Source organism: Callospermophilus lateralis, chromosome 14 (assembly GCF_048772815.1).
Source record: "Callospermophilus lateralis isolate mCalLat2 chromosome 14, mCalLat2.hap1, whole genome shotgun sequence".
Classification (NCBI taxonomy): domain Eukaryota; kingdom Metazoa; phylum Chordata; class Mammalia; order Rodentia; family Sciuridae; genus Callospermophilus; species Callospermophilus lateralis.
In genome coordinates, this window is record NC_135318.1 from 21,379,499 (window position 1) to 21,406,216 (window position 26,718).

The window sequence follows — 26,718 nt, forward strand, 5'->3', positions numbered from 1 at the left end:
CAGAACTCCAGGTACAGCGCTTCTGGCCGCACCAAATCATCTCCGTAGGATTGGTGCTCCGGAGCAGACAAGGGCCTTAGAAGGTCATCTGTCCTAAACCCTTCATTTTACAGGAGGAAACTGAGACCCAGAGAGGCCGAGGGACTCGCCCAAGATCTCACAGCTCGTAAATAGCAGAGCCTGGCGTTCGTACTCCAAGCCCTGTGCTCTTTACCCTGCACCCGCCCCGCCCAGCGAGGCGGGAAGGCCTAGGAGTCTGGCTACGCGCGCCTTGAACTTCACTCCCAAACAGCTGAAGACAACTTGGGGCACACCCTCTCGCTAGCCTCCCCCTCTTCCTGGTGTTCTTCTGTTTAATTCTTAACAGTCTGGAGTTTGCTTATAAGGCCCGATTACTCCTATTGGTTACGTCCTTATTGCCTGGCGCAGAGGATCGCCGGAATGTCTTAACTAATTTCGTCTTCAAGGCTACTCCTAACAAATTAATTGTAGGACCGAAAAAACAAAACAAAACACAAAAACACAAAAAAAGGGAAGCAGTGGGCCGCCCAACACGCAGGGAAAGATAGGCAGGCCAGCCCCGCCTGGCGGCGCCGCGCCGCGCCCGGCGAAGACCCGGCCGCAGGGCGGCGCGGATACCCTGCGCGCCCAGGGTTCCCGCTGCACCCAACGGCGCCACGGAGGGCGCGGACGACCGCGCGCGGCCGCGCCCTCCCTGCAAGCGGCTCTGCGAGCTAGGTTCCCGGCCTCGCGGTGGCGCCGCACTGAGCCGCCCGTCTGGTCTTGAGGACTGTGATTGTTTTCTAAAACCTTGAGCTGAGGCCCTCGCGGCCTCTGTCGGGGCCCCGCCCCAAGCCCCTTCCCGGGGCGGGGGAGGCCGCGGTGCGCAAGAGAGCGGGCGAGGGAATCCCTCTCCCTCCACGTCACCCGAAAGCGAGGAAACCCGCACTCGCGTCCTCTAACGCAAATGACCATCTTTGGCAACGTGCGCCAATGGAACAGACCAAGGGCGCTGGGCTCGGGGGGTGGGCGGGGGTGGGAAAGGGCCAGGGCTGCCTCGGCTCCCCCAAACTCCGTGGGCTGCCTGCTCCCACCCTGGCCACTGCCTTCCTTCCTCGCGCGGGGTGTTCGGCTGGCGTCAGCGCTGCGGAGAGCCGGGCCAGTGAGGGGAGCGCTGCGCCCGCCTCCTCCCCTCCCGCGCCTCTTCCTCCTCCTCCTCCTGGGCCTCCTCCCCCCGCCTCCTCGCGCGCTCCTCCCTGCAAGGTGGAGTCGAGGTTGACGTGAGTGAATCCACATGGTACGGAGCTGGAGAATAAAGAGTGTGGAGTTGAACTCGTGCCATTGTAGTGACTCATCTCGGGCCGAGCGCAGGGGCTCCAAGCGAACCGGGGAGCGAGCAGCGCTCGGCAGGGACAGAGAGGGAGAGAGAGAGAGAGGGCGAGGCGCGGACGCGCGAGGCGGGCTGGTTCGGGAGCGGGCGCCGGGCAAGGGGTGCAGGTCGAGGCGCCGGAGCGGGGCCACGTCCCTCTCAGCGCCGGCTCAGCTGGAACCCCACCGGCCGCAGTTCAGCGGGCGCGCTCTGGAGCGGGACGGGCGCACGCTGCTTTCTCCCAGTCAAGTGTCCGAGCCGCTCAGAAACTCAGGCAGCGAGTCGGCCACAGGAAGTTTATTCTCGGGCTCATTTTCTAAAAGGAGGAAATAGAAGTTTCTCCTAGCGAGCAGCCTTTCTTTTCGCTTTTTTTGCCCTGTCTGAATTCGGGGGTCCCCGGAACTGACAGGCGAGGCTCAGCCGGTTCCTGCTCTTTAATTTCCAATTTTCCTTTGGGCCGCCGGTCCAGGCTAAGCTCCGGCAGAGCGCGGGGGCGGGAGGGCGCGCGCAGGGGAGGGACCGAGGGACGCGCCGACTTTTTAGAGGGAGGGACCGGGTGGACAACTGGTCCTGAGGCGCTCCCGGAGCAGGAAAGAAGTGCCGTGCTAGGCGCGCGGGGACACTTCCCGGGTGTCACCGCCTCCTTGTCCGCGCCGGCCGCCGTGGGGGAAAGGCAGGGAGCGAAGATTAGAGCCCGCGGCGCGGCCGGCGGACCTGCGAGCACGCAGCAGCCTGTGCGCGGCCGCGGCGAGGGCGGGGAAGAAAAACACCCTGTTTCCTCTCCGGCCCCCACCGCGGATCATGTACCAGGATTATCCCGGGAACTTTGACACCTCGTCCCGGGGCAGCAGCGGCTCTCCTGCGCACGCCGAGTCCTACTCCAGCGGCGGCGGCGGCCAGCAGGTAGGTGTGGGCCCCGGGTGCACCTGGCGGCGCGGGAGGACCCCCGCGCTTCTCTTAACACACACACACACACACACACTCTCTCTCTCTCTGTCTCTCTGTCTCTGTCTCTCTCTCTCTCTCTCTCTCTCTCTCTCTCTCTTCCTTGCGTTTCTTCGCTTGGTGAGAAAATACCTACGGGGCACAGTTGTAAGTTGTGGATTTTTGTCCTGTCTGCCCCACCCACCCCACCACTTTTATTTTTTAAACTGGAACAGGGAATGGGCTCGAATAGTCAACAGATCCTTCCCTTCTCACTGCGTCTTATTCAGAAAAGCTCCTGTAATTGCAGGTCTCCCCGGAGACTGCTACCTCCTTCCACCACCTCCCCCTTCCCCTCTTTTGGTGGTGTACGGACAAGGAAATCTTTGCACCCACTAACCCCTCCCAACAGCCAAGTCCCTGATCCTGCTGGAAAGCCCTCTTCCTCACTTCTGTTCTCCATCAGTCTTAACTCATTTCTGAAAAAGGCTGGGTATTCAAAAATACAGTTGGGCTCCTTCAAGTACTCCGGAGTGAGGGCGAGGGTTGCCTCTGGGAATCAGGTGCGAAGGTCAGGAAGGAAGGGGCCGGCCTTGATTGGCTTCTGCCGCTGCTTGTGTGCCCTGCGCATTTCCTGTAAGGGTCGGGGCAGAAGCCTGTACTGCCTCTGAGGAGCTCCTTGAGGGTCTTGGGGTACCTGGTGCAAGGAGATGGGCAGAGAGAAGTGGGAGAAAGAGACATCACTTGGGCTCCTGGGTGGTTCTGGAAGCAGAAAAACAACCTGCTTCTAAAGCAGCCAGACTGGTTTGCTCTGGAGGGATTGTGCCTGTGTTTCTGTGCCTATAAATACCAGAGAGGTACTGGTGGGGTATCTGCCCTGGGCATCGGCTCCCCACCCCCCTCAGTCTCTTTGAGCCTGCCGGGTTAACACCCAGACTTTTCTCTGCAACCTGAAGCCCACCTTGGTCAGCCTCTGTGAAATCTCTAGCCAAGTCGTTCACAGCAAGAGTTGCTCCATAAAGTGGTGGCCTTGGCCTCTAGAAGCCATCCAGGCAGCAGGGGCTGGGGTGGGCTTCCAGGGTGCACCCAGCTGGAGAATGTAATGGAAACTGGCTGTCTTTTGGATCTGAAGAGGGACACCTAGTTCAAAGTGAATCTTCATACCTGGTGAGTTCCCCAAATGGCTTTTCTGTGTCTTTCTGTCTACCTTCTGGGTACTCCCCTAAGCACCTACTGTAGAAAGACTAGTCTGTGCATTGAGGGTGCAGTCATTGCACCCTTAAAATTAGCATGAAGTTGATGAGTTTAAAATCTTACCTGAAAAGTTTGTTTGCTTCCTAGCCCAGTTGGAGGTTTGTGTTGACTCCAATTATCATTAATTAACCAATGGGATGGAGTTATTTATACTTAGACCCATTTCTTTGCTTTCCAATTCAACAAACCCCCAAACACCTCTTTCTATCCCAAATCAGGAAGGGACCTTTGGATTTCTTCTCTGTTCTTTTGCTAATGTGTCTGGGACATTGATCATTGAAATAGTGTAACCTCCCTGCTTGGCTTTGCTCCGACCCTGGGGCCTGGATGGGAAGTCAGACCGGACATCAGTGCCCCAACTGAATAATCTGTGTCACTAGGGCTTTGAGCCCAGGATGTGAGTGGAGGCAATTCCCTGTTTTGGAAGCAAATCAGACAGGAAACCAGTGTTAGGAAGAAGGAAAAGAACTCAGTCCAGCAGAGTGTAATGGGGCCTCATTACCGAAGCAAAAAGCAGCTGTTGGCTAATTCCTAGCATGCTGTAACACATGAGGATTTTGCAATTAGCGACAACCAGTGCATGGGGTTCTCGCGTATGCCTGCCTGTTGGACCCAGCAGCGTGAGTGAGACGCCTTTCAAACCAGAGTGATTGGAGAGGTAATGCCGCTTCCATGAGTTTCTCTGCTGGTTCCTCAGTGGTGGTGGTGGCTAGGGGGACAGGGTAATGAGAAGCAACAGGGGGAAAGTTTTTCCATCATCACTGTGACTTTGAGCAAAACTGTTCTATGGCCCTAAGGACTGACCTCAGAGGCTTTTGTTACTTTGCAAGTTTGTGGCTATGACCCCGCCCGAGCTGAGGCTCAAGGTAACTTTATTACATACCAGATAAAACCTATAATCACTTTATTTCTCTCAGCTTCCTTTATGGGGAGACTTTTCTGGCCGTTAGTGGATGGGCCTTCCTCCTTTATGGCAGTGCAATGGACCAATCAGTCCTCTGGTTTTCCCTCGGGCAAGTGAATATTATGTTTTTCCGGTCTCCTTGTTTGCAGGGTCTAGTATTTCTGATAAGTGTTCTGCCGGTTACTGAACTCAAGAGCTTTCCTCTCCTGTCTAGCTGCATAAGATTTGATCTTAACACAAGGCCAAGGGTTCCAGTGACTTGGGGGATGGGGGGGCAGACAACTCTTTGTTAAAGCCTCCGTTCTTATATATGGCAGGAACTTGAAACATGAAAAAGATTTCCTGTCACAGTTAAAGTTTTAATCTCAAAGGTGGCTCGTGGCTGATTCAGTTTTGTTAGGAATAGTTGCACCTATCTCCCTCTCCTGGGTTTTGCTTTTTGTTGTTGTGTTCTCTCTCCTAACTTTCCTAGGATAACACCTCCCAGATATATGCCCTGCCTGGCTGCCTGGCTGTTACGGTTTCAGGGCCTGAGCATTACGCAATCTAGCCAGTTACACAAACATAGGTCATTTCATAACTTGTTTTCATCAGCCAGGCCCCCTTTTAATGAAAAAAAAAAAAAAACAACAAAAACAAGACACAGAATTTTTCCAAGACTACTATTTGCCTGTTTCTCAGATAACTTGTGAAAATAAATCAGTTGGGGTATTTCCTTTTTGGAATCAAGGAATACCAGGCAAGCTCTCTCCTTCTCAGCCACCCTTTCCCAAGACACACACACACACACACACACACACACACACACACACACACACGTACACACTCACAAAATTCCCCAGAGTGAACTTTTGCCAACTGTACCAGGCTGGGACATTCCTCACATCAAAGAACTTTTACCAGAAATGACTGTGATTCCCAAGTCAGCCTCAAGCATACCTCTCTAGTGCCCCCTACAGGACATTTTTGGTAGAACTATCTTGGAAATGTATTTTTCCAGCCCCAGAGTGTTAACTTGGTTAGTTTTTGGAATTCTTAGAATTTTTTCTTTTTATTTAGAGACAGATAAATGTAATCTATTTAACAGTGGTTATCTAGGACCTGCTTGATTTCAAAATGAGTTTCTTGCCTGGCACAGTGGTAATCCTAGTGACTCAGAGGCTGAGGCAGGAGGATGGCAGGTTCAAGGCCAGCCTCAGCAACTTAGCAAGACCCTGTCTCAAAATAAGAAAAAAATAAAAAGTACTGGGAATATAAAGTTAATGTTAAAACACTCCTGGGTTCAATTACCAGTACCAAAAAAAAAAAAAAAAAATTCCTTTTAATCCCCCCACCCCCAAATAAAACCTGATTAGAAAAGGATTGCTTTTTTTGCTAACCCTATTTTGATGTCTATCTGTTTCTTAGGGTACTAGCATGATGTTTTCAAATTCCCAAGGCTTGCTTTCTTACTATATTTGTATTAGGGGGGTCGTAGTTCAGAATTGGTGGGAAAGTGGAAGATGTACATGAAGTTTTTGGGTGCTTTTTTATTTTTAAACTTTTTTTCTTTTTTGCCTTGATCTTACAGATGTTGTAGATTAGGATCAAACAAAATGTTATCCCAGGAATTTGTCTGTTCCGCTGATTCTTGGTGGTGGAAGTCAGCTTCAGTTTTTCATCAAAGTGGATGGGGTGAAATAGCAGTCACGTATTGTCTGAGTGGTCCTTGAATTTCCCTATCCAAAACATTGAAGGCTTTTCCATTGCTGAATTTTATCCTGTCTTCTTATTCAAGATGAATGTAAAATTAGGAGACCTCTTTTCTACCTTAATACAAACAGCAGAACTTACACATCCAAATCCCCGTTGTCCCTTTCCCCTTGTTCTTTAAGGAGGCTAAATACTCATTTGAACGTTGTAGCTATTGGTTAGACTCAGAAAGGATTTGCAGTGACAACTCTTTTGGACTTGCTTTCAATACATTCTTCTGAAAAAACCCTCCCTGCTAAACAAAAGTTTTGTCTTTAAAGGGTGAATTTGATATTGGGAAGTTACCAAAAGATCTTTTTTAAAAAAATAATTAATTTTTATTGATCCTTTTAATACATGACAATAGAATATATTATGACATAATTATTAAAGCATGGGATATAATTCGTTCTATTTCAGTCCCCTTTCGAGCAAAGTCTGACACACAAAGTCTAAGTGATCAGGCTGGGTCCATTGTAGAGTATGTCCCCAAGTCCTGTCGGCCTTAAGTCTCAGGAATCAGCCTGGGAGAATGTGCCCGAGTTCAGAGCACACCAGAGCAGGCGCCCTTGGTGACAGCACCTTCTTTGTCATCTATACATTGGGTTTTATATCCTCCTGTTAAACAGGAATAAAGATAGTGATTTTGGAAATTAAAGAAATGAACCTTCTGGTTTATATGTTGAAAGAAAAAACAGCACCATTACTTTGTGGATAATGTCTCATCCATGCTGTATGTGGTAACTTCTGGTGGCCACTGGATTTCAAAATGATGGCAGCTGTTCTGACTGAGGTGAATATGTCTGTGCCAAACCCCATTTGGTAATTCTACCCCTCCTCAGCTCCCTGGGCTGGAGAGGGAAGATTTGAGATTTCTCGTGGCCAGTGCGGTCTCAGCCCTGTCACGTGGCTGATGTCACCAGGCTCACCCTCCTGTGGTCCTCAGGCAAGTCCTCCCAGTGAGTGAGTGCAGAGCTCCAAGGGTTGGTGGGAGTGGTAAAGGGGTGCAGTGGAGTGAACCCTCCAGGGCTTTGGGGTGGGGCTTCGCTGGAAGGGCTCTGGGAGCAAAGAAACCAGGGAACCTGGGGTGACTCCAAATCAGCCACGGTCGTTTTCTCTTTGCTTTTTCTTTTCTTCTTTGCTTTTCTTTACCCTGGTAGTGAGGTGGCAGAAGTTTGAGTCGCTCTTTCAAGTGAACCTGGGAAGAAGAAGAGGCTGGCAGGAGGCAGATCAAGGGAGACAGAGTTTGTATACTGTAAAACTTTGGAAATTGTGATTTATTAGCAATGATTTCCATTCTGACTTAAGCAGCATTTCCTCAGAGAAGAATGAAAGGTCAGAGATCAGAGTGATGCCCAGTGCAGAGTCTTGTGAAGACTGGTTGAATTCCATTCTGAGGGCTTTGGAGGTCATCCTGGGCTCAGTAAAAGCAGAGTGTTTGCATTGTCTTGGTAAGGGGCCTCCCGGGGTGGCTTGGGGAGGGTTGAGAGAGCATTTGTCCTTGTCCTTTTTCTTCCCCTGAGCCAACCTTCTGGGATGTTGGAATTTTCCTTTCCTAGACTTCACGCCTGCCCTCCTGATGGGACAGATCACAGAGTTCAGGCTCATGGCCTTAATACTTGGGGACCCTGACAAGAATCAGTCTGGAGGAGAAATGCCTGGTCCAGGCAGTGGGCGGCCAAAAATACCAGCCCTGCCTTCTGTCTGCCAGGCTTAGGAGTCCCTGGGATAAGCCCTCTGCTGCATCCAGTCATGTGGGAAATGTGTTCCCAAACCCTTATTTGGAGACCAGCAACAGGCTGTGGGTGTGGCCTCAGTTTTGAATCCAAACCCCTGCTCTAGCTCCCCCAAAGGCTGATTTTCCAAGTCAACAACTTCTGGGCTGAGATTTTTCTAGCCTGCTTGAGTGGGTCCTGTGATCCTAGCTCTTATCCTCCGTGGGGTACTCACTGAGGAGCCCATGGCACCCCAGGGACAGGGTGCTGCAGGGTGACACTGAGGTTCCCATGCCCCAAATGAGGCTCATAAGGGCTTCACCTTAAGCTTGGGGTCTGGAGATCCAGTTATGGCTCCCTGGGTTAGGCGGCTGTCTCAGTTCTGATTTTGCTTTCTTATTTCCTCTTTATCCTTATGCCGCCAACCTGAGCTGAGATGAGAACAATCCTTTAGGATTAGGGTCAGAAAACTATTTTTGTAAAATGAAATTGAATGAAACCCAGGCACTCCCGTTTGCTTACATATTATCTATGGTTGCTTTCATGCTAGGATGGGGGAGTCGAGTTGTGACACAGATCGTGTGGCCCACAAAGCCTGAAGTATTTGCCAAACTCGGCTCTTGGAGGGCAGTGGGGCCACTTTGTCCTTTTCTAGGCATGCATCCAGAAGTCAACAGGGCTACACATCTGAAGTATTTGGAGGCTGTGCCAGGCTGGAATGCCACAGCCACCCAGCATCTTCAGTCCTGTCCTTAAAGGAGGAACTTCCTAGGGGCCAGAGAGCCCCAAGGGGAGCCAGGTTCCTGGCTACCTCCCAGTCCTCACTGCCACCACACACCTGGGAATGTGGCAGGTCCCGTGGCCCTAAGGCCTGCACCTGAGAAGCTTGACTTTGATTCCTGTTAAATGTTAACTCATTTGAGAGAACCATGATTTATCTCCAACAGGACATTTGGCTGATTCTTGGGTGTGGTGGCCGTAGAAGGATGCTAGGTTAACTTCTGGGACCTCAGACTCCTAGCCTCACCTCCTCTCTCTACCCTAGTGTCCCTTTCTGAATAATACCTTTGGAGTTGAGACAAGACCCATCTGCCAGATCTAATTGAAACTTTTGTATGTCTCCCAGAGAGGCTCCTCTGGAGACAAAGCCTTCTTTATCAGGCCACGTTCCCTCTGGGGATGGGACATTGTTTTCCTTGCAGTTTGGAGCCAGTGTGTTATCCAGATGGCTTTACCTCCCTCTGAAACAAGGTGTACATGCGTTTCAGAGGCAGTCATTACCTCCCGCCTTGTTTTTATTGCTGTCTTGTTTTGTCTAGACCAAGCCACTGCTGCAAGTATCCTGGCTGTTGTATTCCTGGAAACACATTCTGTGGGCCTGCCATCCACAGAGGGGAGGGACCAGGAGGGGCTAAGAGGCACCCCCTCATCCCAAAGGAATCTTAGTCTCCAACCTGGCTTCAGGTTTTCCGCTTGTTTCCCTAAGCCTTAAGCAGGTACACTTTTGGCTGTTGGAATGAATGGATTTCTTGGGTGCTTTCCTGCTAGGAAATCTGACACGTCTCCTGTGGAGAAGGGGGCCACATTAGACCATTGGTGCTGAGTGCCTCTGGTGCATTTCAAATCTAGAAGCTGATTTGGGGAGAGAAGTTAATGCAAAAGTTGGGTGCTTCCCAGGAGTGGGAAGCTGGCAGTTCTCCCTGGAGCTGCCCTGTGCAGAGTACACACAGCCATGTAACAATGATGACATGATAGTGGTGGTGGTGGTGACCATGATGATGACAGTACCTTCCATTTGTTAGGAGCAGTGTTTCTCAACCCTGGCTGCACATTAGATGTCCTTGGGAGTTTAAGGGAAAAAAAATCCCTTTATCAGAACTCTGCCTCCAGCCAGTTACTTTAGAACTCTAATCATGAGGTTATGACATTGTTTTTTTTTTTTTTTTTTAATATAACTTCCTCAGAATATTCCAGTGTACAGCAAAGGTTGAGAAGCACTAGTGTGCTTTGTAGCCTGTGATTACGAGTAGCTGCTTATTTCATCCTTGTGACAGTGTAGGGAGTTGGGGGTTAGTGTTCCCCTTTACACCCTGGAATTGAGTCCGCAGCAATGCGCCCAGGGCAAAGCTCTTTGAGGCTGAGCCAGGCCTCTTGACTCCAAGTGCTGACTCCCTGCCCCTCCCGTCCAGCATCCTGAGAGAAAGAGCTGCTGTCTGGGACTCTGTCTGTGCTTCTGCACACACTCAGACGGGGCCACCCTCCCATCTCTGTCTCAGGCCAGCCCCTTTTTCTTCCATGAAGGTCATTTCCCACTTGAATCCTTCCTTGCTACCAGACTTTTCCCTCCTTCACACACACCTGCTTCTTTCCAGTCAGGTCCTGTTTTAGCCCAGTTATCTTTGACTTCAGAGTGCGACTCCAAGGCCATGGCCCTAGGCAGTTGTTCTCTGCAATCCCAGAATCCTCTGCACTGGTAACCTTTAGACTCCCAGAACCCACTGGGTAGCCTTCCTCATAGAATCCCAGAATCCATTGCATTGGGTAGCCTTCCTCACAGAATTCCAGATCCATTGCTCTGAGCAGCTCTCTTCCTGGAGGTCAGGTTTTTCTCTTCACTGAATGCCCTTGGCCTGGGACCCTGGGGCCATCAAGTTCCATGTCTGGTACTGGGGTCCAGGTGGGTGGCGGGGGTGTGGGTGGCAGGAGTCCCTAGCTCTGTCAGCTACAGTGAGGTAATCTAAGTTTCATTTTATTGACACAGCAGGTATCCAGATGTTGCCACCAGGGGCATAGAGTGGAGGTGGTAGCTGCTAGTGGTTCTCATCTTGGTCCCTCTGACTGGGTTAGAACAGAGGATACTGGAGCATCTGTGCTAGGTGCTAATGATAGGAGGAGGTCATCTGGGGCCAAACAGATCTGTGGGACCTCCTTGGGGGAGAGGGAAAATCTATATGGACCCTTGGCCTCTGCTTTTTAGGAGGCATCTATCCAATGTGACCTGACACTGTCTGAGGGTGATGGGGCCCGACGTCAGCGCTTATGGCTGGATTTTGAGGAAGAAAGAAGTCATGCTAAATAAGCTTGTGTGGCATTGTGTCGAAAGTCATGGCCTCTCTGTCAGGTTGAACTGGGTTTGAATCCTGACGCCACTGCTTGTTAGTAGTGTGGCCTAGGATAAATTACTTAATCTCTGTCTGACCAAATTTCTGCTCCTAAAATAGAGATAATGGTTGTTCTTACCTCAGAGGGGGAATTAATGAGATAATCTAGGTGAGACATTAACATGGCGTGGGCCATTTAGTAAGTTAACTATTATTATTGAAGTCATTTCATCTACCATTTTGGTGATGTGAGGGGAAGCTGGTGAACATTTTTGGGGGTGTATGTGGGGTTAGGGGGGTACTGGGGATGGAACCCAGGGCTTCATGTGTGCTAGGCAAGTGTTTTAGCACTAAGTGACCCCCCTGCCCTTTTTAGTTTATTTTGAGACAGGGCCTTGCTGAGTTACCCAGGCTGGTGTCAAACTTATGAGCCTCTTGCCTCAGCCTCCTGAGGGATTACAGGTGTGCACCACCACCCTTGGCTTGGAGATCTTTTTGTGGACAAAGAAATAATCTGAGGATGAGGATTCACCTGGGTTCCATTTTTTTTTTTTCTGAAATGCTGGAAATAGGGCTCTTCCTTCCCACACACTGTCCAGTATGCCTGGGAGAGAGGTCAAGCCCAGTTCCTGAGGAGCTGGCCCATTTTCATTTTTGTACTCTGTCATCATCTTATATTTTAAGTAGAATGCTTTCTGCAGCATGTTCCAGAGAGTTCTGCAACGTGGTCTAGGTATAAATTAAGAGACAAGGAGAAAACTCTGAGCTGGCAGCACTGAAGTTTACCACAGACAATGTGTGAACCCAGAGAGACAAAGATGCGTCGATAGGTAGAGCTAGACACAGCGTGTCTGCCCCAAGCAAGATGCAGATAGTGGGAAATGAGGAGGGACAAGGACATCAAGAGGAGGTCTGGTTGCAAATGCCAGCCTCATATGAGTTTTAGTCTAATGGGTTGCAGACATCTTCTCATGGACCTGGCCTTGCCTGGATGGGGTCATGGCTCAATCCTGAACCTCTTTGGGAAGTGACAAATGTAGACAAAGTATGCTTTCTTGGTGACCTTTCTTGTTCCAAAGCTGCTGGTATGCACATTTCCAAGTCAAGGTGTCCTGAGCCAGTACCTCAGGGATTAATTGGCGAGTGACTCAGAGGCTTGGGAGGCCTGGGTGTCGCATCCTGCAGATGTGTGCCCTGGAGGGCTGCAGGGGAGTGTGGGCAGCCAGGCATCACATGTGTCCTAGAAGTCATTTGGGGGTATGACACCATCCTCACTGAGCCCCATGGAGATGGAGTCCTGAGGACCCCAGTCAGCAAGCAGATCCAGTGTGAGGCCCCAGGAATAGTTAGATCATCCTGATTCATGGATGTGTGGGACTTTCCCAGGATTTGTCCAGAGATCCCCACCTGGGGTCCTGACCTTCCCCTCCAAGTATTGACTCTGCCATCTGTGGGCTTTGGCTTCAGTTTGGCTTACTCTGTTCTGCTCAGTGTCTCTTGATTCAATCATGCCTTTCTCCTCATTTCAGAAGTTCCGGGTAGATATGCCTGGCTCGGGCAGTGCCTTCATCCCCACTATCAACGCCATCACCACCAGCCAGGACCTGCAGTGGATGGTGCAGCCCACAGTGATCACCTCCATGTCCAGCCCCTATCAGCGCTCGCACCCCTACAGCCCGCTGCCTGGCCTAGGCTCTGTCCCTGCGCACATGGCCCTCCCAAGACCTGGCGTGATCAAGACCATTGGCACCACCGTGGGCCGCAGGAGGAGAGATGAGCAGGTACAACTCAGGCCAGTAGAAAGGAGCCACTTTGGTGGCTTTGGGCGCCTCCTAAGCACAGAATGCTTTTCTGCAGACTGGTGCAGAGTAAATGTTCTAGAAGCACAGGGGAAACAGGGGAGCTAGGCAACGAGCTAGGCATCAGAAGCAGAGCTGGAGACCCGAGACGGGTCTGTCCCTTTCTTCTCGCCCACGTCCCTCAGAATCTGAGTCTGTTTTCTTAGCTGCCAAATGGGAATAATGGTTCTTACCAGCCAGGGCTTGTTGGTGCCTGAGGGAGATCATACATGGGAAAGTCTGTCATAGATGTAACCAAAGAAGGGGAACTGTCATGACCTGAGCCTTGACAGAGGGCCATAGGATAAGCACATGAACCCTGGCTGTGTTGGATTCACCATTAGCCCCCTCCCTGTGTCAGGTGCAGGGCTGGTACTAGCCACATTCTTTCATTCCTCTTCAGTGGCCCAGGCCTTGGACTTAAAGCAGGGGTCCATTTCAAGGGCTTGGAGTGTACATTCTGGAAATACAGTGACTCTGGGGCCTCAGGAATCTGTTCAGCTGCTTTAACTGATGGGACAGGGGAGGTCAGGCATAGATTTTTAATTTTTTCCTCAAGGGTCTCGAGAAATCTATTTTGGCTGGAGAGAGTCAGAAAATATGGGGCCTCTGCTTTTTAGGAGGCATCTACCCAATGTTCTAAAGGCCCACCACCTGCATTGACAGTGAGCCAGGGCAGTGCTGAATTCCCTCATTTCTGAAGAAGAAATGAGAATCATGTATAATACCCCAAAGAAGGAACTTAGGCCTTCAGACAGCCCCATCTGCCCCCTTCACAGATGATACGTCCTAGGCCTGGACCCACTTGCTTATTCCCACTGGGCAGTTGAGAGAGGAAGCCTGGACTGGTGCTAAACCGGTTCCTTGGACTTGCTGTGCAGTGCTTCTCCTGCAAGGCCAGGCCACTGTGAGCCCAGCAGAGGCATATTACATTAGCAGTGGAGTCCCCTTTTCAAATGAAATATGAACCTGGAGAAGTATTCCAGGAATACTGTGGCACAGCATTGGAACCCCTCACCATTCCAACCCCCATCCAGTTCCACTGTGGCATCCCCAGGGAGGATATGCCAGTACAAGGCCTTTAAATATGGTTCCCAGTGGATACTGATGGATCTAGGGCCCGTAGTCCTCAGGATACTTAGACTTACAGGGCTTACCACTCCAAGGAGCTAGAAGCTTCCTGGGGACACTTGCTCCTCCCAGGACAAAGCTGGGCCTGTATCTAGAACCTGTTGAAAGTAGAGCCACAATTCAGGGTCCTATGGGGGGAGATATGAATAATAGATGCCATAATAGTGCTCACAGTTGCAGGTTGGGCCTCTGCTGCTGGGGTAGGAGGCGGTTGTAAATATTGCAGTAGTGATCATGTGTCCTTCCCACAGGGAGTTCAAAGTGCAAAGCTTTAGAGTCACTGATGAGCCAGATTCTCTCAGGATGTAAGTGACACCAAATGAGAGCCAGGCCTGTAAGGAGCTTTCCTGGGCTAGAAGTTCAACCAAGCAAGATGTGCCCAGCATTCTCCATTCTCTGCTGGGCCTACCTCATAGCAACTTTAGAAGTTTGTATCCAGAAGGCACTTTGGAGACCATCTTTTCTTATTTTCCCTCTGTGCCCATCTTATAGATAGACCAGTGGAGGCCCAGAGAGAAGGGCCCTGTTCAGCCACACAGTGAGTTAGTAGCAGAACAGGGACTGGAATCCATCACTTTGACCTTCGCCCTGTGTTTTTCCCACCACACCACCTAGGCGTGCCCTGAGACAATCTGTCTGGAGAATTTCCTTCCTTTTTTGAGAGGGAGGGAGAGAGCCAGGAGCATTTATTCCCCCTTCAATTAGGACTTGAAACAGTCTTGTTCCAGCCTTGGGGAAGCTGAGAAGGGCATCCTAGCACCTTGGCTTTTAGGTTCCCAGCCCCAGGGTCTTTCTCTGAGGCTTACTTTTGCCTGCCCCAGCCTCCCCCTGCGGAGGGCCTGCTACCTGGAGCCTCATAGCCCTCTTCCAGGGCTGGTTCTGGAGGCTCCCTCGGAGCCCAGAGGCAGTGACTGAGGAGCTGTGGAGGAGAGGGTGTGTGTGGCTTGTGGGTGAGTCCTGGAGCTGCTGACACACTCACGCTGTGGCCAAGTTGACCTCACCACCCCTGAACACTTCCCATGTTGACAACTCCTGCTAGTTGTCCCTTACCTCCCAGACAGGGGAGAGGTTTCGGAGGCCAAAAGTTACAAGGGGGAGGGAAGAGTTGAAGTGGATCAAGGCCAGCCCTTCCTCTTTACTCCTCCTCATTAGTAAGGACTCTGGAGGGAGCATGTTGGGCCTTCAGGGTGATCCTGGTGGGAGGCTCCAAACCCAAGACAACAAGGCCCTTGGCTCTCTTGGTAACCAACGCTGTTGGGCTCAGGTGGAGGCAGTTTTAAGGGTAGCCAGTGTTTGGAGGCCTTGGCCAAGTGGACTTGTGACCTCCACCAGGCCTTGGGGTCACCTCTGGGTAGATGGGCATGGGCTAGTCCTCGTGGATACTGTGCCCTGCTTTGCTGTTCAGGACATCACAGCAGTAGACTTCCAGGTTGCCTGATCTGGGACTAGCCAGGACTGTGGGGGTGACCAACATTTGAGCAACATTCTTCCACAGGGAAGCTTCTCTTTCCTTCCCTAAGAGTGTCTTCAGCTTTTTCTCCACATGTCCCTTGAGAGCAGGACTCAGGTCTTATTCCCCTTGATATCTCCTGAGCTCCCTGTACAGCACTGGACGTGTGGTACATGTGCGTCAGTGTCTGACACTTGAATGGGGCATGGGAAGCGCTTTTCTTTGCCTTGCTTCTGCTTTGGCCCACAGCCATCTCCTTGGTCCCCTTTGCCTGAGCGGAGGATGGGGTCATGGCTTTGAAGGGCTCTCGCCTGCCGAGCAGAGCAGGCTTCTTGTCCTCTAGTGTGAGTACTGAGTTTCATGGCAAGGAGCTAGGTGCTGAGTTCTTTGCAGGGAGATCTTCTGGTTCACAGAGAAGTCCCAAGCTCCTAGAACTGTGTCTATTGGCGGAAAAGGTGGGCAGCAGGACTGAACGAACTTTCTGTCCAGCCCAGTGCTGTGCCAAGCTTCCTGGGGAAGCTGTGAGTGGCTGGCACTCTAGAGTTGGCAGCAGAAGTCAGAAGTGGAGTGGTACCTGTGTCCTCCCACTGGCAACAGAACATTTCCCTCTGGGCGGGTCTTGCCTGTGTGGGGACTCTGGGCCCAGCTACTTAATCAAATGGGGATAATGAGGCTGGCAGAGCAGGCAGGGTAATGGGGAGGAGTAATTAGCCCAGGTTTGGAAGGAGCTGCCTGAGTGGGTGGGGCTGGGCCTGGATAGCTGGAGGGGCTCCTCTTGGCCTGGGCTGTGCTCCAATACGCTGACATGACACATGTAGCCATCGTGCAGGAGCCAGTGAGTCCCAAACCCACTTCACCCTGCTCTCCCTCTAAACACCAGATGTCACTTTCCAGGGCCTAGCTGTCCCTCAGGCAGCCAGGCCGCAGTGTTCTCTGCCCACCACACTCCTCTGGCCCTGCCTTCTCCCCTCCCAGGCCCAGAGGGCTGTTTTCTTTACTTAAAATACAGTTTTTAAAAATGCTATGAACTACTCACCCCATTCTAATCACGATTCTGGGCTTCGGCCTCTAGCTGTCTCCCGAGGAGGAGGAGAAGCGTCGGATCCGGAGGGAGAGGAACAAACTGGCCGCTGCCAAGTGCCGGAACCGCCGCCGGGAGCTGACAGAGAAGCTGCAGGCGGTAAGGACCTCTGTGCGCACGAGGGGCATTCTGGGTGGCTGGGTGAGGGCCCAGGGCTCAGGCCCTCCGCGCCCTCCCCTTGCTTACCAGTACCTTAGGGACGAGTCAGTGGAGCTAGAGCACCCTTCCTTTGGGCACGTGGGTCGACCTGTAGCTGAATGAAAAAGTGATAGAAGGAGAAACTGGTCTTCTCCACCTGCCTGGCCCTGGGGAGAAGAACTGGACAGCCTCCTTGGGCCAGCACCTTTTTTCACTCCCTGTCTCAGAGCTCTCTCTCTGCTCTCTCGGCCCAGCTCCTGGGTGAGGGGTGGCAGGACTGTTGGTATTGCTAGTCCACAGGAGCCCGGGCAGATCCAGACCTGCCCCTCCAGGGCTACTTCCCAGCTAGAGGCCGAAGACAGCCCCACTGGGCCGGCCTAACCTGGCTTAAGCACTATAGTTTGAGCTGGGTCAGTGTCGGGGGGAATCCTGATGGAGAGAGGTCACATGCCAGCTGAGTTGCACTTTCTTGGGGTTTTCTCATATCCCCAATGGGCAGGAGGCTTTCCCACCTTTATCACAAGCCTAGAGCCCTGGCCTTGGCACCTGAGTCTGCCCTTGTGAATCACTCTCCATGCTCCCTAATTGCCTGGACCTGGGGGCCCATGGTCCTGCAGAGACTGGCCCCCTGGGTGCCACGTGGAGGAAGCCCCAAGCCAGGGCTGACTCTCCTGGGTAGAATGTTTGCAAAGTGAGGAGATGAGAGAGACTCCGTCAGTGGTCCTCACAGTGACTAGCTAGGACGGGACTTTGGCAAGGTTGATTTTGTCCTCCTGGATACTGTCTATCTGCTCAAGCCTCCCTTTGGCTGTTCTGCAGCCTTTGACCTTGGGCATCAACTGTGTGCTGTGTGAATTCTGTGGTAGTTGCAGTACTGTCCCGAGGAGGTGTTAGAGCCAGGGAGGATGGACCTGTGAGTGACCAGCCCATCATGGGAGACTCCTTGAGCAGAGCCCTCCCCATTGCCGGCCTTTTTCTGGTCTGACACTTCAGGGAGCCATGCCCTGTGTGTCTACCTGAGGCATTCCTCACCACCACCCCAGAATAGATCCTCCCCTCTTCCCAGAAACCTCACACCTGCTCCCCCGCCCCCTGACCCAGCCGCCCAGGCCCTGAGCCACATCCTCCACAGGAAGCCTTTCATAAGCTCATGACGTTCGTCAGACCCTTGAGACAGATGGAAACTTTTTTTCACTGCAGAATGTGCCGCTCTCCGCTTAATGAAGCTCTTGCCCGCGTCTCCTTGTTCACGAACGGGAATCTGTGTTAGGGACAAAGTGGGGAGGAGGCTGGTGACACACACCTCTCCCCTCCCTCTGCTGCGCTTCCACGTGCGTTTGCTCCCTTCTGCTTCTCTGGCTTTATGTGAAAGAAGAGGGCTGTCACACAGAAAGCCTTGCAGGATGGTCTTGGTGTCCTCACAGGCTCATGCAGGTCTCAGGTGCCTCTTCCATTGAGCATGTGGCTGAACTGAGTGTTCTCTGCTGTTCCGACTGTCCTGAGACAGAGGCTTCAGAAACTGGAGCAAAAAAGGGGCGGTCCCACAGGGATTGGCTGAGCACTTATCCAAGCCAGACACTGTCCTGCTGCTGGAGAAGACTGTCCCCTCTCTCATGGGCTTCAGGTTCAGTTTCCCTGCATCCACAGGTGGGCTGGCAGGAAGCTGAGGAGGAGGAGCCAAAGGGTTAGGGCTCCATCCTGTGCTTCTTTCTCCATGGAAATCTCGCTTACCCCTTGAAGGGTCCCAGGGACAGTCCTGGCACCAAAGCAGTAGAATAGAGTAGAATGTATCCCACGTGAGATGCATTGAGATTCAGATCTGGGCTACCCAACGGTTAGCTCTGTGACTTTGGGCATGTTATTAAGCCTCTTCAGATCTCAGTTTCCTCATCTGCAAATGGGTTGATGATAACATCTGCTTCCAAAAACTTTTGGAGAATTGAATGAAATAACCTATGAAATGCTTAATACAGTGCCTGGCACAATGTAAGTGTTCAGTCATGAGAGCTGCAATTGCTACTTCATTTCTCCTTCAAGCCAGCTTTCCTTCTGTAGAAATAAAAGAAATCAGGAGCCACCATGTGACTCAGAACCAGTAAGGTCTGTGGCCAGGTGTGTATCCTGCCTGCTCTCTTACTGGAGGTAATCTGAGGACGTTGCTGGTTCTCCCTTTCTTGTCTGGCTTGGAACTGTCCCCTAGTGGGTCCTTGGCAGGTTGTCGTTCCTCACACCCCCTGCTTTCCCCTGCAGGAGACAGAGGAGCTGGAGGAGGAGAAGTCAGGCCTGCAGAAGGAGATCGCTGAGCTACAGAAGGAAAAGGAGAAGCTGGAGTTCATGTTGGTGGCCCACGGCCCTGTGTGCAAGATCAGCCCTGAGGAGCGCCGATCGCCTCCAGCCCCCGGGCTGCAGCCCATGCGCAGTGGGGGCAGTGCGGTGGGCGCTGTGGTAGTGAAACAGGAGCCCTTAGAAGAGGACAGCCCCTCGTCCTCGTCAGCAGGGCTGGACAAGGCCCAGCGCTCCGTCATCAAGCCCATCAGCATTGCCGGGGGCTTCTATGGGGAGGAGCCTCTGCACACCCCCATCGTGGTGACCTCCACGCCTGCCATCACTCCGGGCACCTCGAACCTCGTCTTCACCTACCCCAGTGTCCTGGAGCAGGAGTCGCCTGCGTCACCCTCTGAGTCCTGCTCCAAGGCTCACCGCAGAAGCAGTAGCAGCGGGGACCAGTCGTCAGACTCCTTGAACTCCCCCACTCTGCTGGCTCTGTAACCCCGTGCTCTCCTCCCCAGCTCTGGAGAGGTCCTCGGCACTGCCTCCTCCCAGGGACCAGCACCTTCAAGAGCTCCAGAGCCCTGAGGGCCAGAGGAAGCCCTGCCAGGGAGCTTCCGGGCTCTGGGGGACCCAGGTGGGACTTGGCAGTGAGGCTTTAGAGGACTCGGGTTGATCCTTGTAAGCCGTGGGACCTCCTCCTTTGCTCGTCTTGCAGAGAATTCTCCTCCTCGAAAGCCAAGGAGAGCTTGGTTTGGGAGACGGGACCTGTCTCTGGCTTCTGAAGAGCCTGGAGCTTCCCAGATGGTCCCGCCCCTTTGTTACCTGTTGTCTCTGGAGCGATGCTGTCCTCCCCACCCCACCAAGCATGCTCAGTGCCTTTTGGTTCACCTTCCCTCGACGTGCCCCCTCCCTCCCACAGTGTCAGTCTCACTCCCTCTTGGTTTTTATCAAATTTGCCATGACATTTCATCCGGGGGGTCTGGATATTAAAGCTCTTCATTTCTGGAGGCGTGGCAGCAGGTGACTCTTCCACGGGGGCTGACTTGTCCAGAAGGGGACAAAGTGCAATACAGAACCTTCCCTCCAGGGGTACTCCCCAGTGCACCACTGCCTCCAGACGCTCTCAAGCAGGGGCCAACCTCACTGGGAGTCTTGAAAGACCTTTCCTCTGCACCCTCGGAGGTGGCTTGGGACGACCGGCCTGACCAGAAGAGGGGGTGTGAGACAGCCAGGGCACAGGGGGGGTTTGCCAAACACCTAATTATCAGGCCAGGAGTAGTGCCGACAAAGCCACCTGGGTGTCCTAGCCAGCTTCCCTTTGCCTGGTGTCTTGAGCAGGGCGTCTCCTGTAATTACTGCCTCACCATTCTGCCCCTGGACCCTTCTCTCCAGACCAGGGAGGCGTCCCTCCCAGGAACCACACATCACTCCAAGGCCCTGCTGGGCTCCACCCTTCCCTGGCTCTCGGGGTGACGCCACCCACAGAGATTTAATGAGCGTGGGCCTGGACCCTCCCCAAGGGAGGCTCCTCTCCAAGCCTCAAAGGATGGAAGAGCCAGGCAGGAAGGAGGAAGGCGGTCCCTGGGGATGGTGTCTGCAGCAGCAGCTGCCACTGCCCCAGCGCCCAACCTTCCCTGCTGTGGCCCTGCAGCATAGGCCCTGTCTGCCCTCTGTGGTCATCTGCCACCTGGTGGCTCCAGTGCTTTCTCTTTCATGCTCCCCCTGCCCCATCCCAGGGTGCTCTTCTGGCCCAGTTGACAAGCTGTGAGCAGCTGGCCCATGAGCTTTTGCTTGGGGCTCGTGCGCCATTTCTGGTTGTTGAATCTTTCCAGCTGCTGAAATTGGAGCTAGGATGTGTTGCTTTCCACTGCAGGAGAGCTGCCCCCTCCCACGGGTCCCCTGGCCTCCACCCCTCTCAGCTTTTTCTCCCCAGAGCATGTTGACACATGTCCCTGGGAAGCGGCTTCTGGTCAGAACTGGCCTCTGTGGAGCTGGTACTCTGAGGGAGTCTCACTGTTGGTGACTCAGCTCCAGAGAGATCAGTGTCCATCCATTCAAAACGATGTCAATGCTACTTAAATCCAGTGGCAGTTACATTTCTGAGTCTGACTCTGGAGGGAGCAGGAACAGCTTACAGACCTGTTCTTATTATACCTGAGGTCACAGGTGCTGGCCATTATTTAATTCCACCCCCACCTCCCCCTTGATGCACTAGACACGCAGGATGGAAGAGACTTAGGCTGAAGATCTGTGGCCCAGCAGGACCAGAAGGAACGTGCGCAGGGGTCAGCCACAGAGAGAGGAGATGAAAAGAAAAGGGTTTTGTTCTAAACACTTTACACGTGTTCTTTCCCATGTTCCCTGGCAGTGACGCTGCGCTCTGGTTTCCCAGGGTCTTTGGGAAAGTGCTTCTAAGAAGAAAGGGCAGTGGGGTTTCTGGTCTTAGGTTCATTAATCAAAGAAGAAGGGCTAGCAGGCCATGGCCGAGGAAGCTGGGTGCTCTCAGCTTGGAAAGGCTTCATCATCTCAACTGTTCTTGGGAGCCAAGTGGGAGCTCTTTGTGCATATAGATATTTCTTAAATGAAGCTGCTTTCTGGTCTTATTTCTAAAATCCCCCTTTGGCCCCGGTCTGTATAGCATGGACCCCAACACCGGTCATGGTCTGTGACTTGGAGCCACGCTGGACGTTCCTGAGCCAGAGTTTGGCTTCTGATTTCAAGCTCTGCTGGCATCGGAACCTGCAGGAGGCACGGCCCCAGGGACTTCAGAAGCCTATGAGGTGTGACCTTCACGACTTTCTTGCTGTGTCTTAGGAGGTTATTTGGCTTCCCCAAAGCCAGAGGTCTTTTGGGGAAGCCCGAACATTCTCTCCTGAGTCATGAGCCTGTCCTAGGTCACTGCCTTCTGGCTTGCTCTCCAGGTTCACTCCTGCCCGCCACACACACCCACTTGCTCTGGAACCACCAGACACCTAGCCTTTGCTCCCTCCGTGGCTCCAAGGGGACAGCTGCAGCGGAGGTGCCTTTGTGCTCAGGAGAGGAACTGCTGTGCCTCCCCTTGTCTCCAGCCAGGAGGCAGCTGGTGTGGACCTGGGTGGGTCTGCAGGTTCCTGGGATGGCATGTAGAGACACCCCTTCAGGGGCCAGTGTGAAACACACAGTCCTTGTGGCTGCCTGGTTGGCCTTTCTGGGAATGGTCCTGCCCCTGGCTGGGTTGATGGGGACAGTTGCTGACCTAGGAAAGAGGAGGTGGTAGGTGAAGCTTAGGGAATTGCTGGAGCCAACTCCAAGCTGAGAAGTCCCTGGGGAGGTTTTTCAGAATGAGTGGAACCTTCTGTGTGGAGGCCAGCTGGGCCCGCTGAGGACAGTCGCACAGGCATCTCAGAGCTGAGAGCCATCAGAGCTGGCTGCTGCTTCTCTCTCCAGCTTTGGGGAGAGGAATCTCCCTCTGCTCCTGGTGGACTCCAGTGGAAGTGGGAGACGAACTCTGGAGCATTGGGGGGTTTTCTCCCGACCCACAATGCACCTTGCTATCTCACCATGTAACTTCCTTCCCTGATCAGACATCTACAGGCCCCTTTAGGGACAGAAAGAATAAATACCTACTATGTGCCAGGCACTGTTAGGCACTTTTCTATTTATCCTCTTTGAAACGAGGCCATCCCATATAAAGGGCCCCCAAATGATGGCTAAAAAGAAACAGTTGGAGGTGAGAAGTTTCCAAAGAACGAGTAAGATCAGCTTCAGTCTGATGTTTGTTCTCAAAGACCACCCCCCAGAGCATCTGCCCACCTCCAGACCCTCCTTCTCCTTGGCCTGTGCTCATCTGCACCCCTCAGATGTATGGAGGGGCAACCCGAGTCCCTACAGAGTTGTGGGCCCATAGAATATGTGCTGTGCATAACTTTCTTTTTGAAACTTAGGTCAAGGGGTCTTACTGCATTCTGCTTATTGATTCTTCTTGGCATTCATCTTAAAAGCCAGCATCTCACTATTTATTGACAGATTGTGGAGTGTGAGAGAGAGAGAGAGAGAGAGAGAGAGAGAGTGAGTGTGTGTGTGTGTGTGTGTGTGTGTGTGTGCACGCATGTGTGTGTGCACGCATGTGTGCGTACACATTTCCAGGAGTGCCTGAGTCCTCCTGCAGCTCTTTAGAAGGAAACCCAGTCACCCCACTACTAATTTGGCATCTTCTTGTGCTTCTAGTGTCTTGGCCATGCATCAACAAAGGGTTTTAATAGCTGACGACATGTTCCGGAGGGGCTGAGTCAAATTTTGACAGGGGTGGGGACATGGAAAGGGAGGGGGGAGAAGAAATTGACACTTATTTTATTATTTATTTTAAATGTTTACATCTTCTTTGTGTTGTACTAAGCCTGAATAGAAACGGATAGCATTAAAATACTCAATTCCTCTCTCTCCCTTTTTTTTTTTTTTAACTTAGGATAATGATGCTTTTTTTGTTTCTAAAGTGATTTGTGACTTGTGCTGTATAAACTGTATAAAAAGGTTCTGTTTTTAAAGATGGATTGTCATTCCTCTGGGACAGTGGCTGCCAAGAAATCTATATTGTAAGAGAACACAATGATAGATCCAGCCCTGTCCCTCAAAATTACTTTCTCTGTATTATTAAAAACCTATTCCATTTATTTTACTTTGTGGTTACTTGATTTTGAGGAGAAAAATATTCAACTGTGTATAAAGAGTAGGTATCAGGGTGTCTTTTTTTTTTTTTTTTTGCAGTGGGAGATGTATATATAGTATTTTGGTATTTAGTGGAAACTCATGAGCTCTGTGCATCTGTATTTGAGATATGTCAATGAGGTGGAGTGAAGTCTGCTACTAGACCCTGGAGGCAAACAAGTTGTACAAGGTTTTTGTCACTCTCTGGGGGAACTTAATGACCTTTCTGGATATCTTTTTCTGTTTTCTCAGTAATGGTGAAATGGTCCCCATTGGAGGATCTCGTACATTGACCTCTCTAGGCAGGACCCTGAACTCAAAAGTCTCTGTATAGTTTTGAAAATTGAGGAGTATCTGTGCTCTGAAGCATCTCTGGTGTGTTCGTTGCTGTTGTTATTTTGTCCTGTTGTTTTACTGTATGTAACACAAGCCTACAGTATTTGCACTAAAGAAAGCTTGTTAGAAAAAGCTTGCTGCTATGGAAGAAAGAACATATTACAACTTTTTTTCCCTTGCGGTTATTTTTTGTTGTTAGCTTTTCCACTTTCCGTTGAGTAGCATTTTGTAGAATAAAATGAATTAAGATTGAAGAGCCTGTGATGGTTGGTTTATTCCATCTTCCCCCCCCATCTCTTTCTGTTTTTCTTCTGTTCCTCTCTAACTCTGGCCCTGGCGGGCGAGGATGGTCTCTCTGCTGGGGATGGGGCTCACCTTGAACCTCTTTTTGCAAAACTGAGAGGTGCTTGGGCTGCTGAGAGGCCATTAGAGCCCCCTGCTACTCCTTCTCATTCTTCCCCTTTTGACCCTCTCCCAGTCCCTCCCTACCCTGTGGGGGCCTCCTTCGCAGCCAGCTGCCAAGTGTGAGCCAATAAAAGTTTAAGGGTATTTTGTTTGAACAGGTTGACTCTGGAAACCCAGAAATCTTCAAAGGACAAATTAAATGCATGCCAAAGTTGTCATGGTGGTCAGATGGGATCAAGCCGCAGGAAAGACTGAAAATAACCGAAGCATGCAAATATGTGGTATGGATGTAGCTCTGGACTTTGTTTTTGAAAAGTCACAAGTTGTTAGGTGCCCTATTGTCCTGTCGACCAGGAAAAACTGAGCAATATCTGTTCTGGGGGGCTCTTTCCTCACAGTGTAAATGGTAGGGAGACAAAACTGTCATCACTTAGTGCCCAGAGCTCGTGCAGCTGGCTGAGAATTAGCCCTAGAAACACACACAGGTTTCAGTGTGCTGTAGACAAGCTCAGAGTGCAGGCCTCATCCTCTGGAAGTCTGAAAGCCAGAGGGTCCCTGAAACCGAGGCCTGTCCCCACTACTTTTTGGCTGTTGAGGTTTGAAGAAAGCCATTGAACCTCTCTGAACCTCAGTTTCTTCATCTGTGAAGGAAGGGTCAATGATAGTATCATAATAGCACCCACTTAGGGATAACAATATCCTCTCCCTTGTCTTTCCAGTGAGCCGGTAGTGTGGGGGAACAGGACTGCTCAGAAGTTGCAGTATCAGACCTCACTGTGACCGCTTCTGCCTGGATGGACAAGGGAACACAGAGTCCAGGGTGTTTCAGTAGTACCTGTAATTTCCTGAGCAACTGATGTGTTTTCTTGGGGCAACTGTCAAAGAGGCAGATGCTCAGAGTGTTTACATCTGCTTCTCCAGGCTGTGGGGGTGATGCTGTCCCCAGAGAGGCTCCTGCTCACATTTCTGTGCTTACATTTCTGTGATCACATCTGGGCTCTTCCATACGTTTTTCATCTTCCAGCAATGCCTCAGAATCTATTTGGTTGCTTGAATTTGCAACTCTTCACCCACATGGCAATTAGAGCAGCTGATGATTGCCTCATACTTATTAAATGGAATCTAAGTTTCTTTGTGCAGCTGCAAATGCCTTAAGAACATCTGGACAGTTGATCAATTTTTTTTTTTTTTTAATGAGGAGGGGTACTGGGGATTGAACTCAGGGGCACTCAATCACTGAGCCACATCCCCAGCCCTATTTTGTATTTTATTTAGAGACAGGGTTTCACTGAGTTGCTTAGTGCCTCCTTTTGCTGAGGCTGGTTTTGAACTGATGATCCTCCTGCCTCAGCCTCCTGAGTTGCTGGGATTACAGGAATGAGCCCAGCTTGATCAATCCTTTATGGAAAAAAAAAAATTATAAAGGGTGACCTCCACTGGGTTCTCAGGCCTCCAAGTTGTCTGCTTGGGAAATTTTGCAGTCACCTGTTAAGTCTAAGCTGAATTGGTTCAAACCAGTTCTGTGACCTGGGTTGATGATAAACTCTTGATTCCATTTCCTATAAATACAGACTTTCAAAGATTAAGCAGATGATAAGTGCAGTGGTAAACAGTGTAATCTCAGTGACTTGGGAAGCTGAGGCAGGAAGATGGAACGTTTAAGACCAACCTCAGCAACTTAGTGAGACCCTGTCAAAATAAAAAGGGCTGGGGATGTGGCTCAGTGGTTAAGCATCCCTGGGTTCAATCCCCAGTTCTAAAAAAAAGCAGGGTTCTTTTTTTCAGGAAAGACATCTTGGTGGAGATTCCTGGGATAATTCCCTTTTCTAGTACAAGAATTCCCTAATGGAACACAACTCTGTCCCTAGACTTCCTTTGTTCATTAAACCCACCATTATGTGAGAGAAAATTAATTTCTTCTGGAGTTATTTTCCAACAGGTGAGCAACAAGGCCATTTATTTGACAATGTCTGAATGCTAAAATCAGGAGGAAACAGTCTTTAAAACCCATATACCTTGATGCCTGATGCAACTTGATGATGGTACAGTCATTGGACCCTAGGCTCCCGGGCCATGTTTGAAATGAAGGATGTGATTTTCCTTTGGCCCTGTGTTTAAAGGATGGGATAGGATACTTGTCCATAGGCAGCCCAGCCCTGCTGGCCTCAGAGCCCCCAGCAGGCCCCACGTGGAAGGCCATAGTGTGGAGGGGGGCCAGTGGCCTCTGGGATGTGCACCTGAGCTGGGGCCTTCCCTTGGTGACAGAGGTTCTGTTCCTTCCTGACGAGACGACAGAAGATGGCTTCCCAAGAAACTGTGAGCTGTTGGGACTAGTCCACTCGGCCTCTTTATGATCAGGCCTGTCTGGAGTGGAGAGAAGCTCTACT

At 51.4% G+C, this 26,718-nt stretch overlaps 1 protein-coding gene across 2 annotated transcripts; it reads left to right on the forward strand.

Moving 5' to 3' along the window:
- Nucleotides 1-1,301: 1,301 nt before the first annotated feature.
- Nucleotides 1,302-19,914, forward strand: Fosl2 (FOS like 2, AP-1 transcription factor subunit). 2 transcript variants are annotated; one of them, XM_076833359.1, is made up of 4 exons: nucleotides 1,302-2,272; nucleotides 12,528-12,779; nucleotides 16,490-16,597; nucleotides 18,887-19,914. In XM_076833359.1, the coding sequence occupies exons 1-4, from the start codon at nucleotides 2,171-2,173 to the stop codon at nucleotides 19,403-19,405; spliced, it is 981 nt and encodes a 326-aa protein (XP_076689474.1). In that variant the 5' UTR covers nucleotides 1,302-2,170; the 3' UTR covers nucleotides 19,406-19,914. The 2 variants fall into 2 exon arrangements, with proteins under 2 accessions (XP_076689474.1, XP_076689475.1); XM_076833360.1 differs by lacking the exon at nucleotides 1,302-2,272 and adding an exon at nucleotides 4,121-4,205.
- Nucleotides 19,915-26,718: the final 6,804 nt, after the last annotated feature.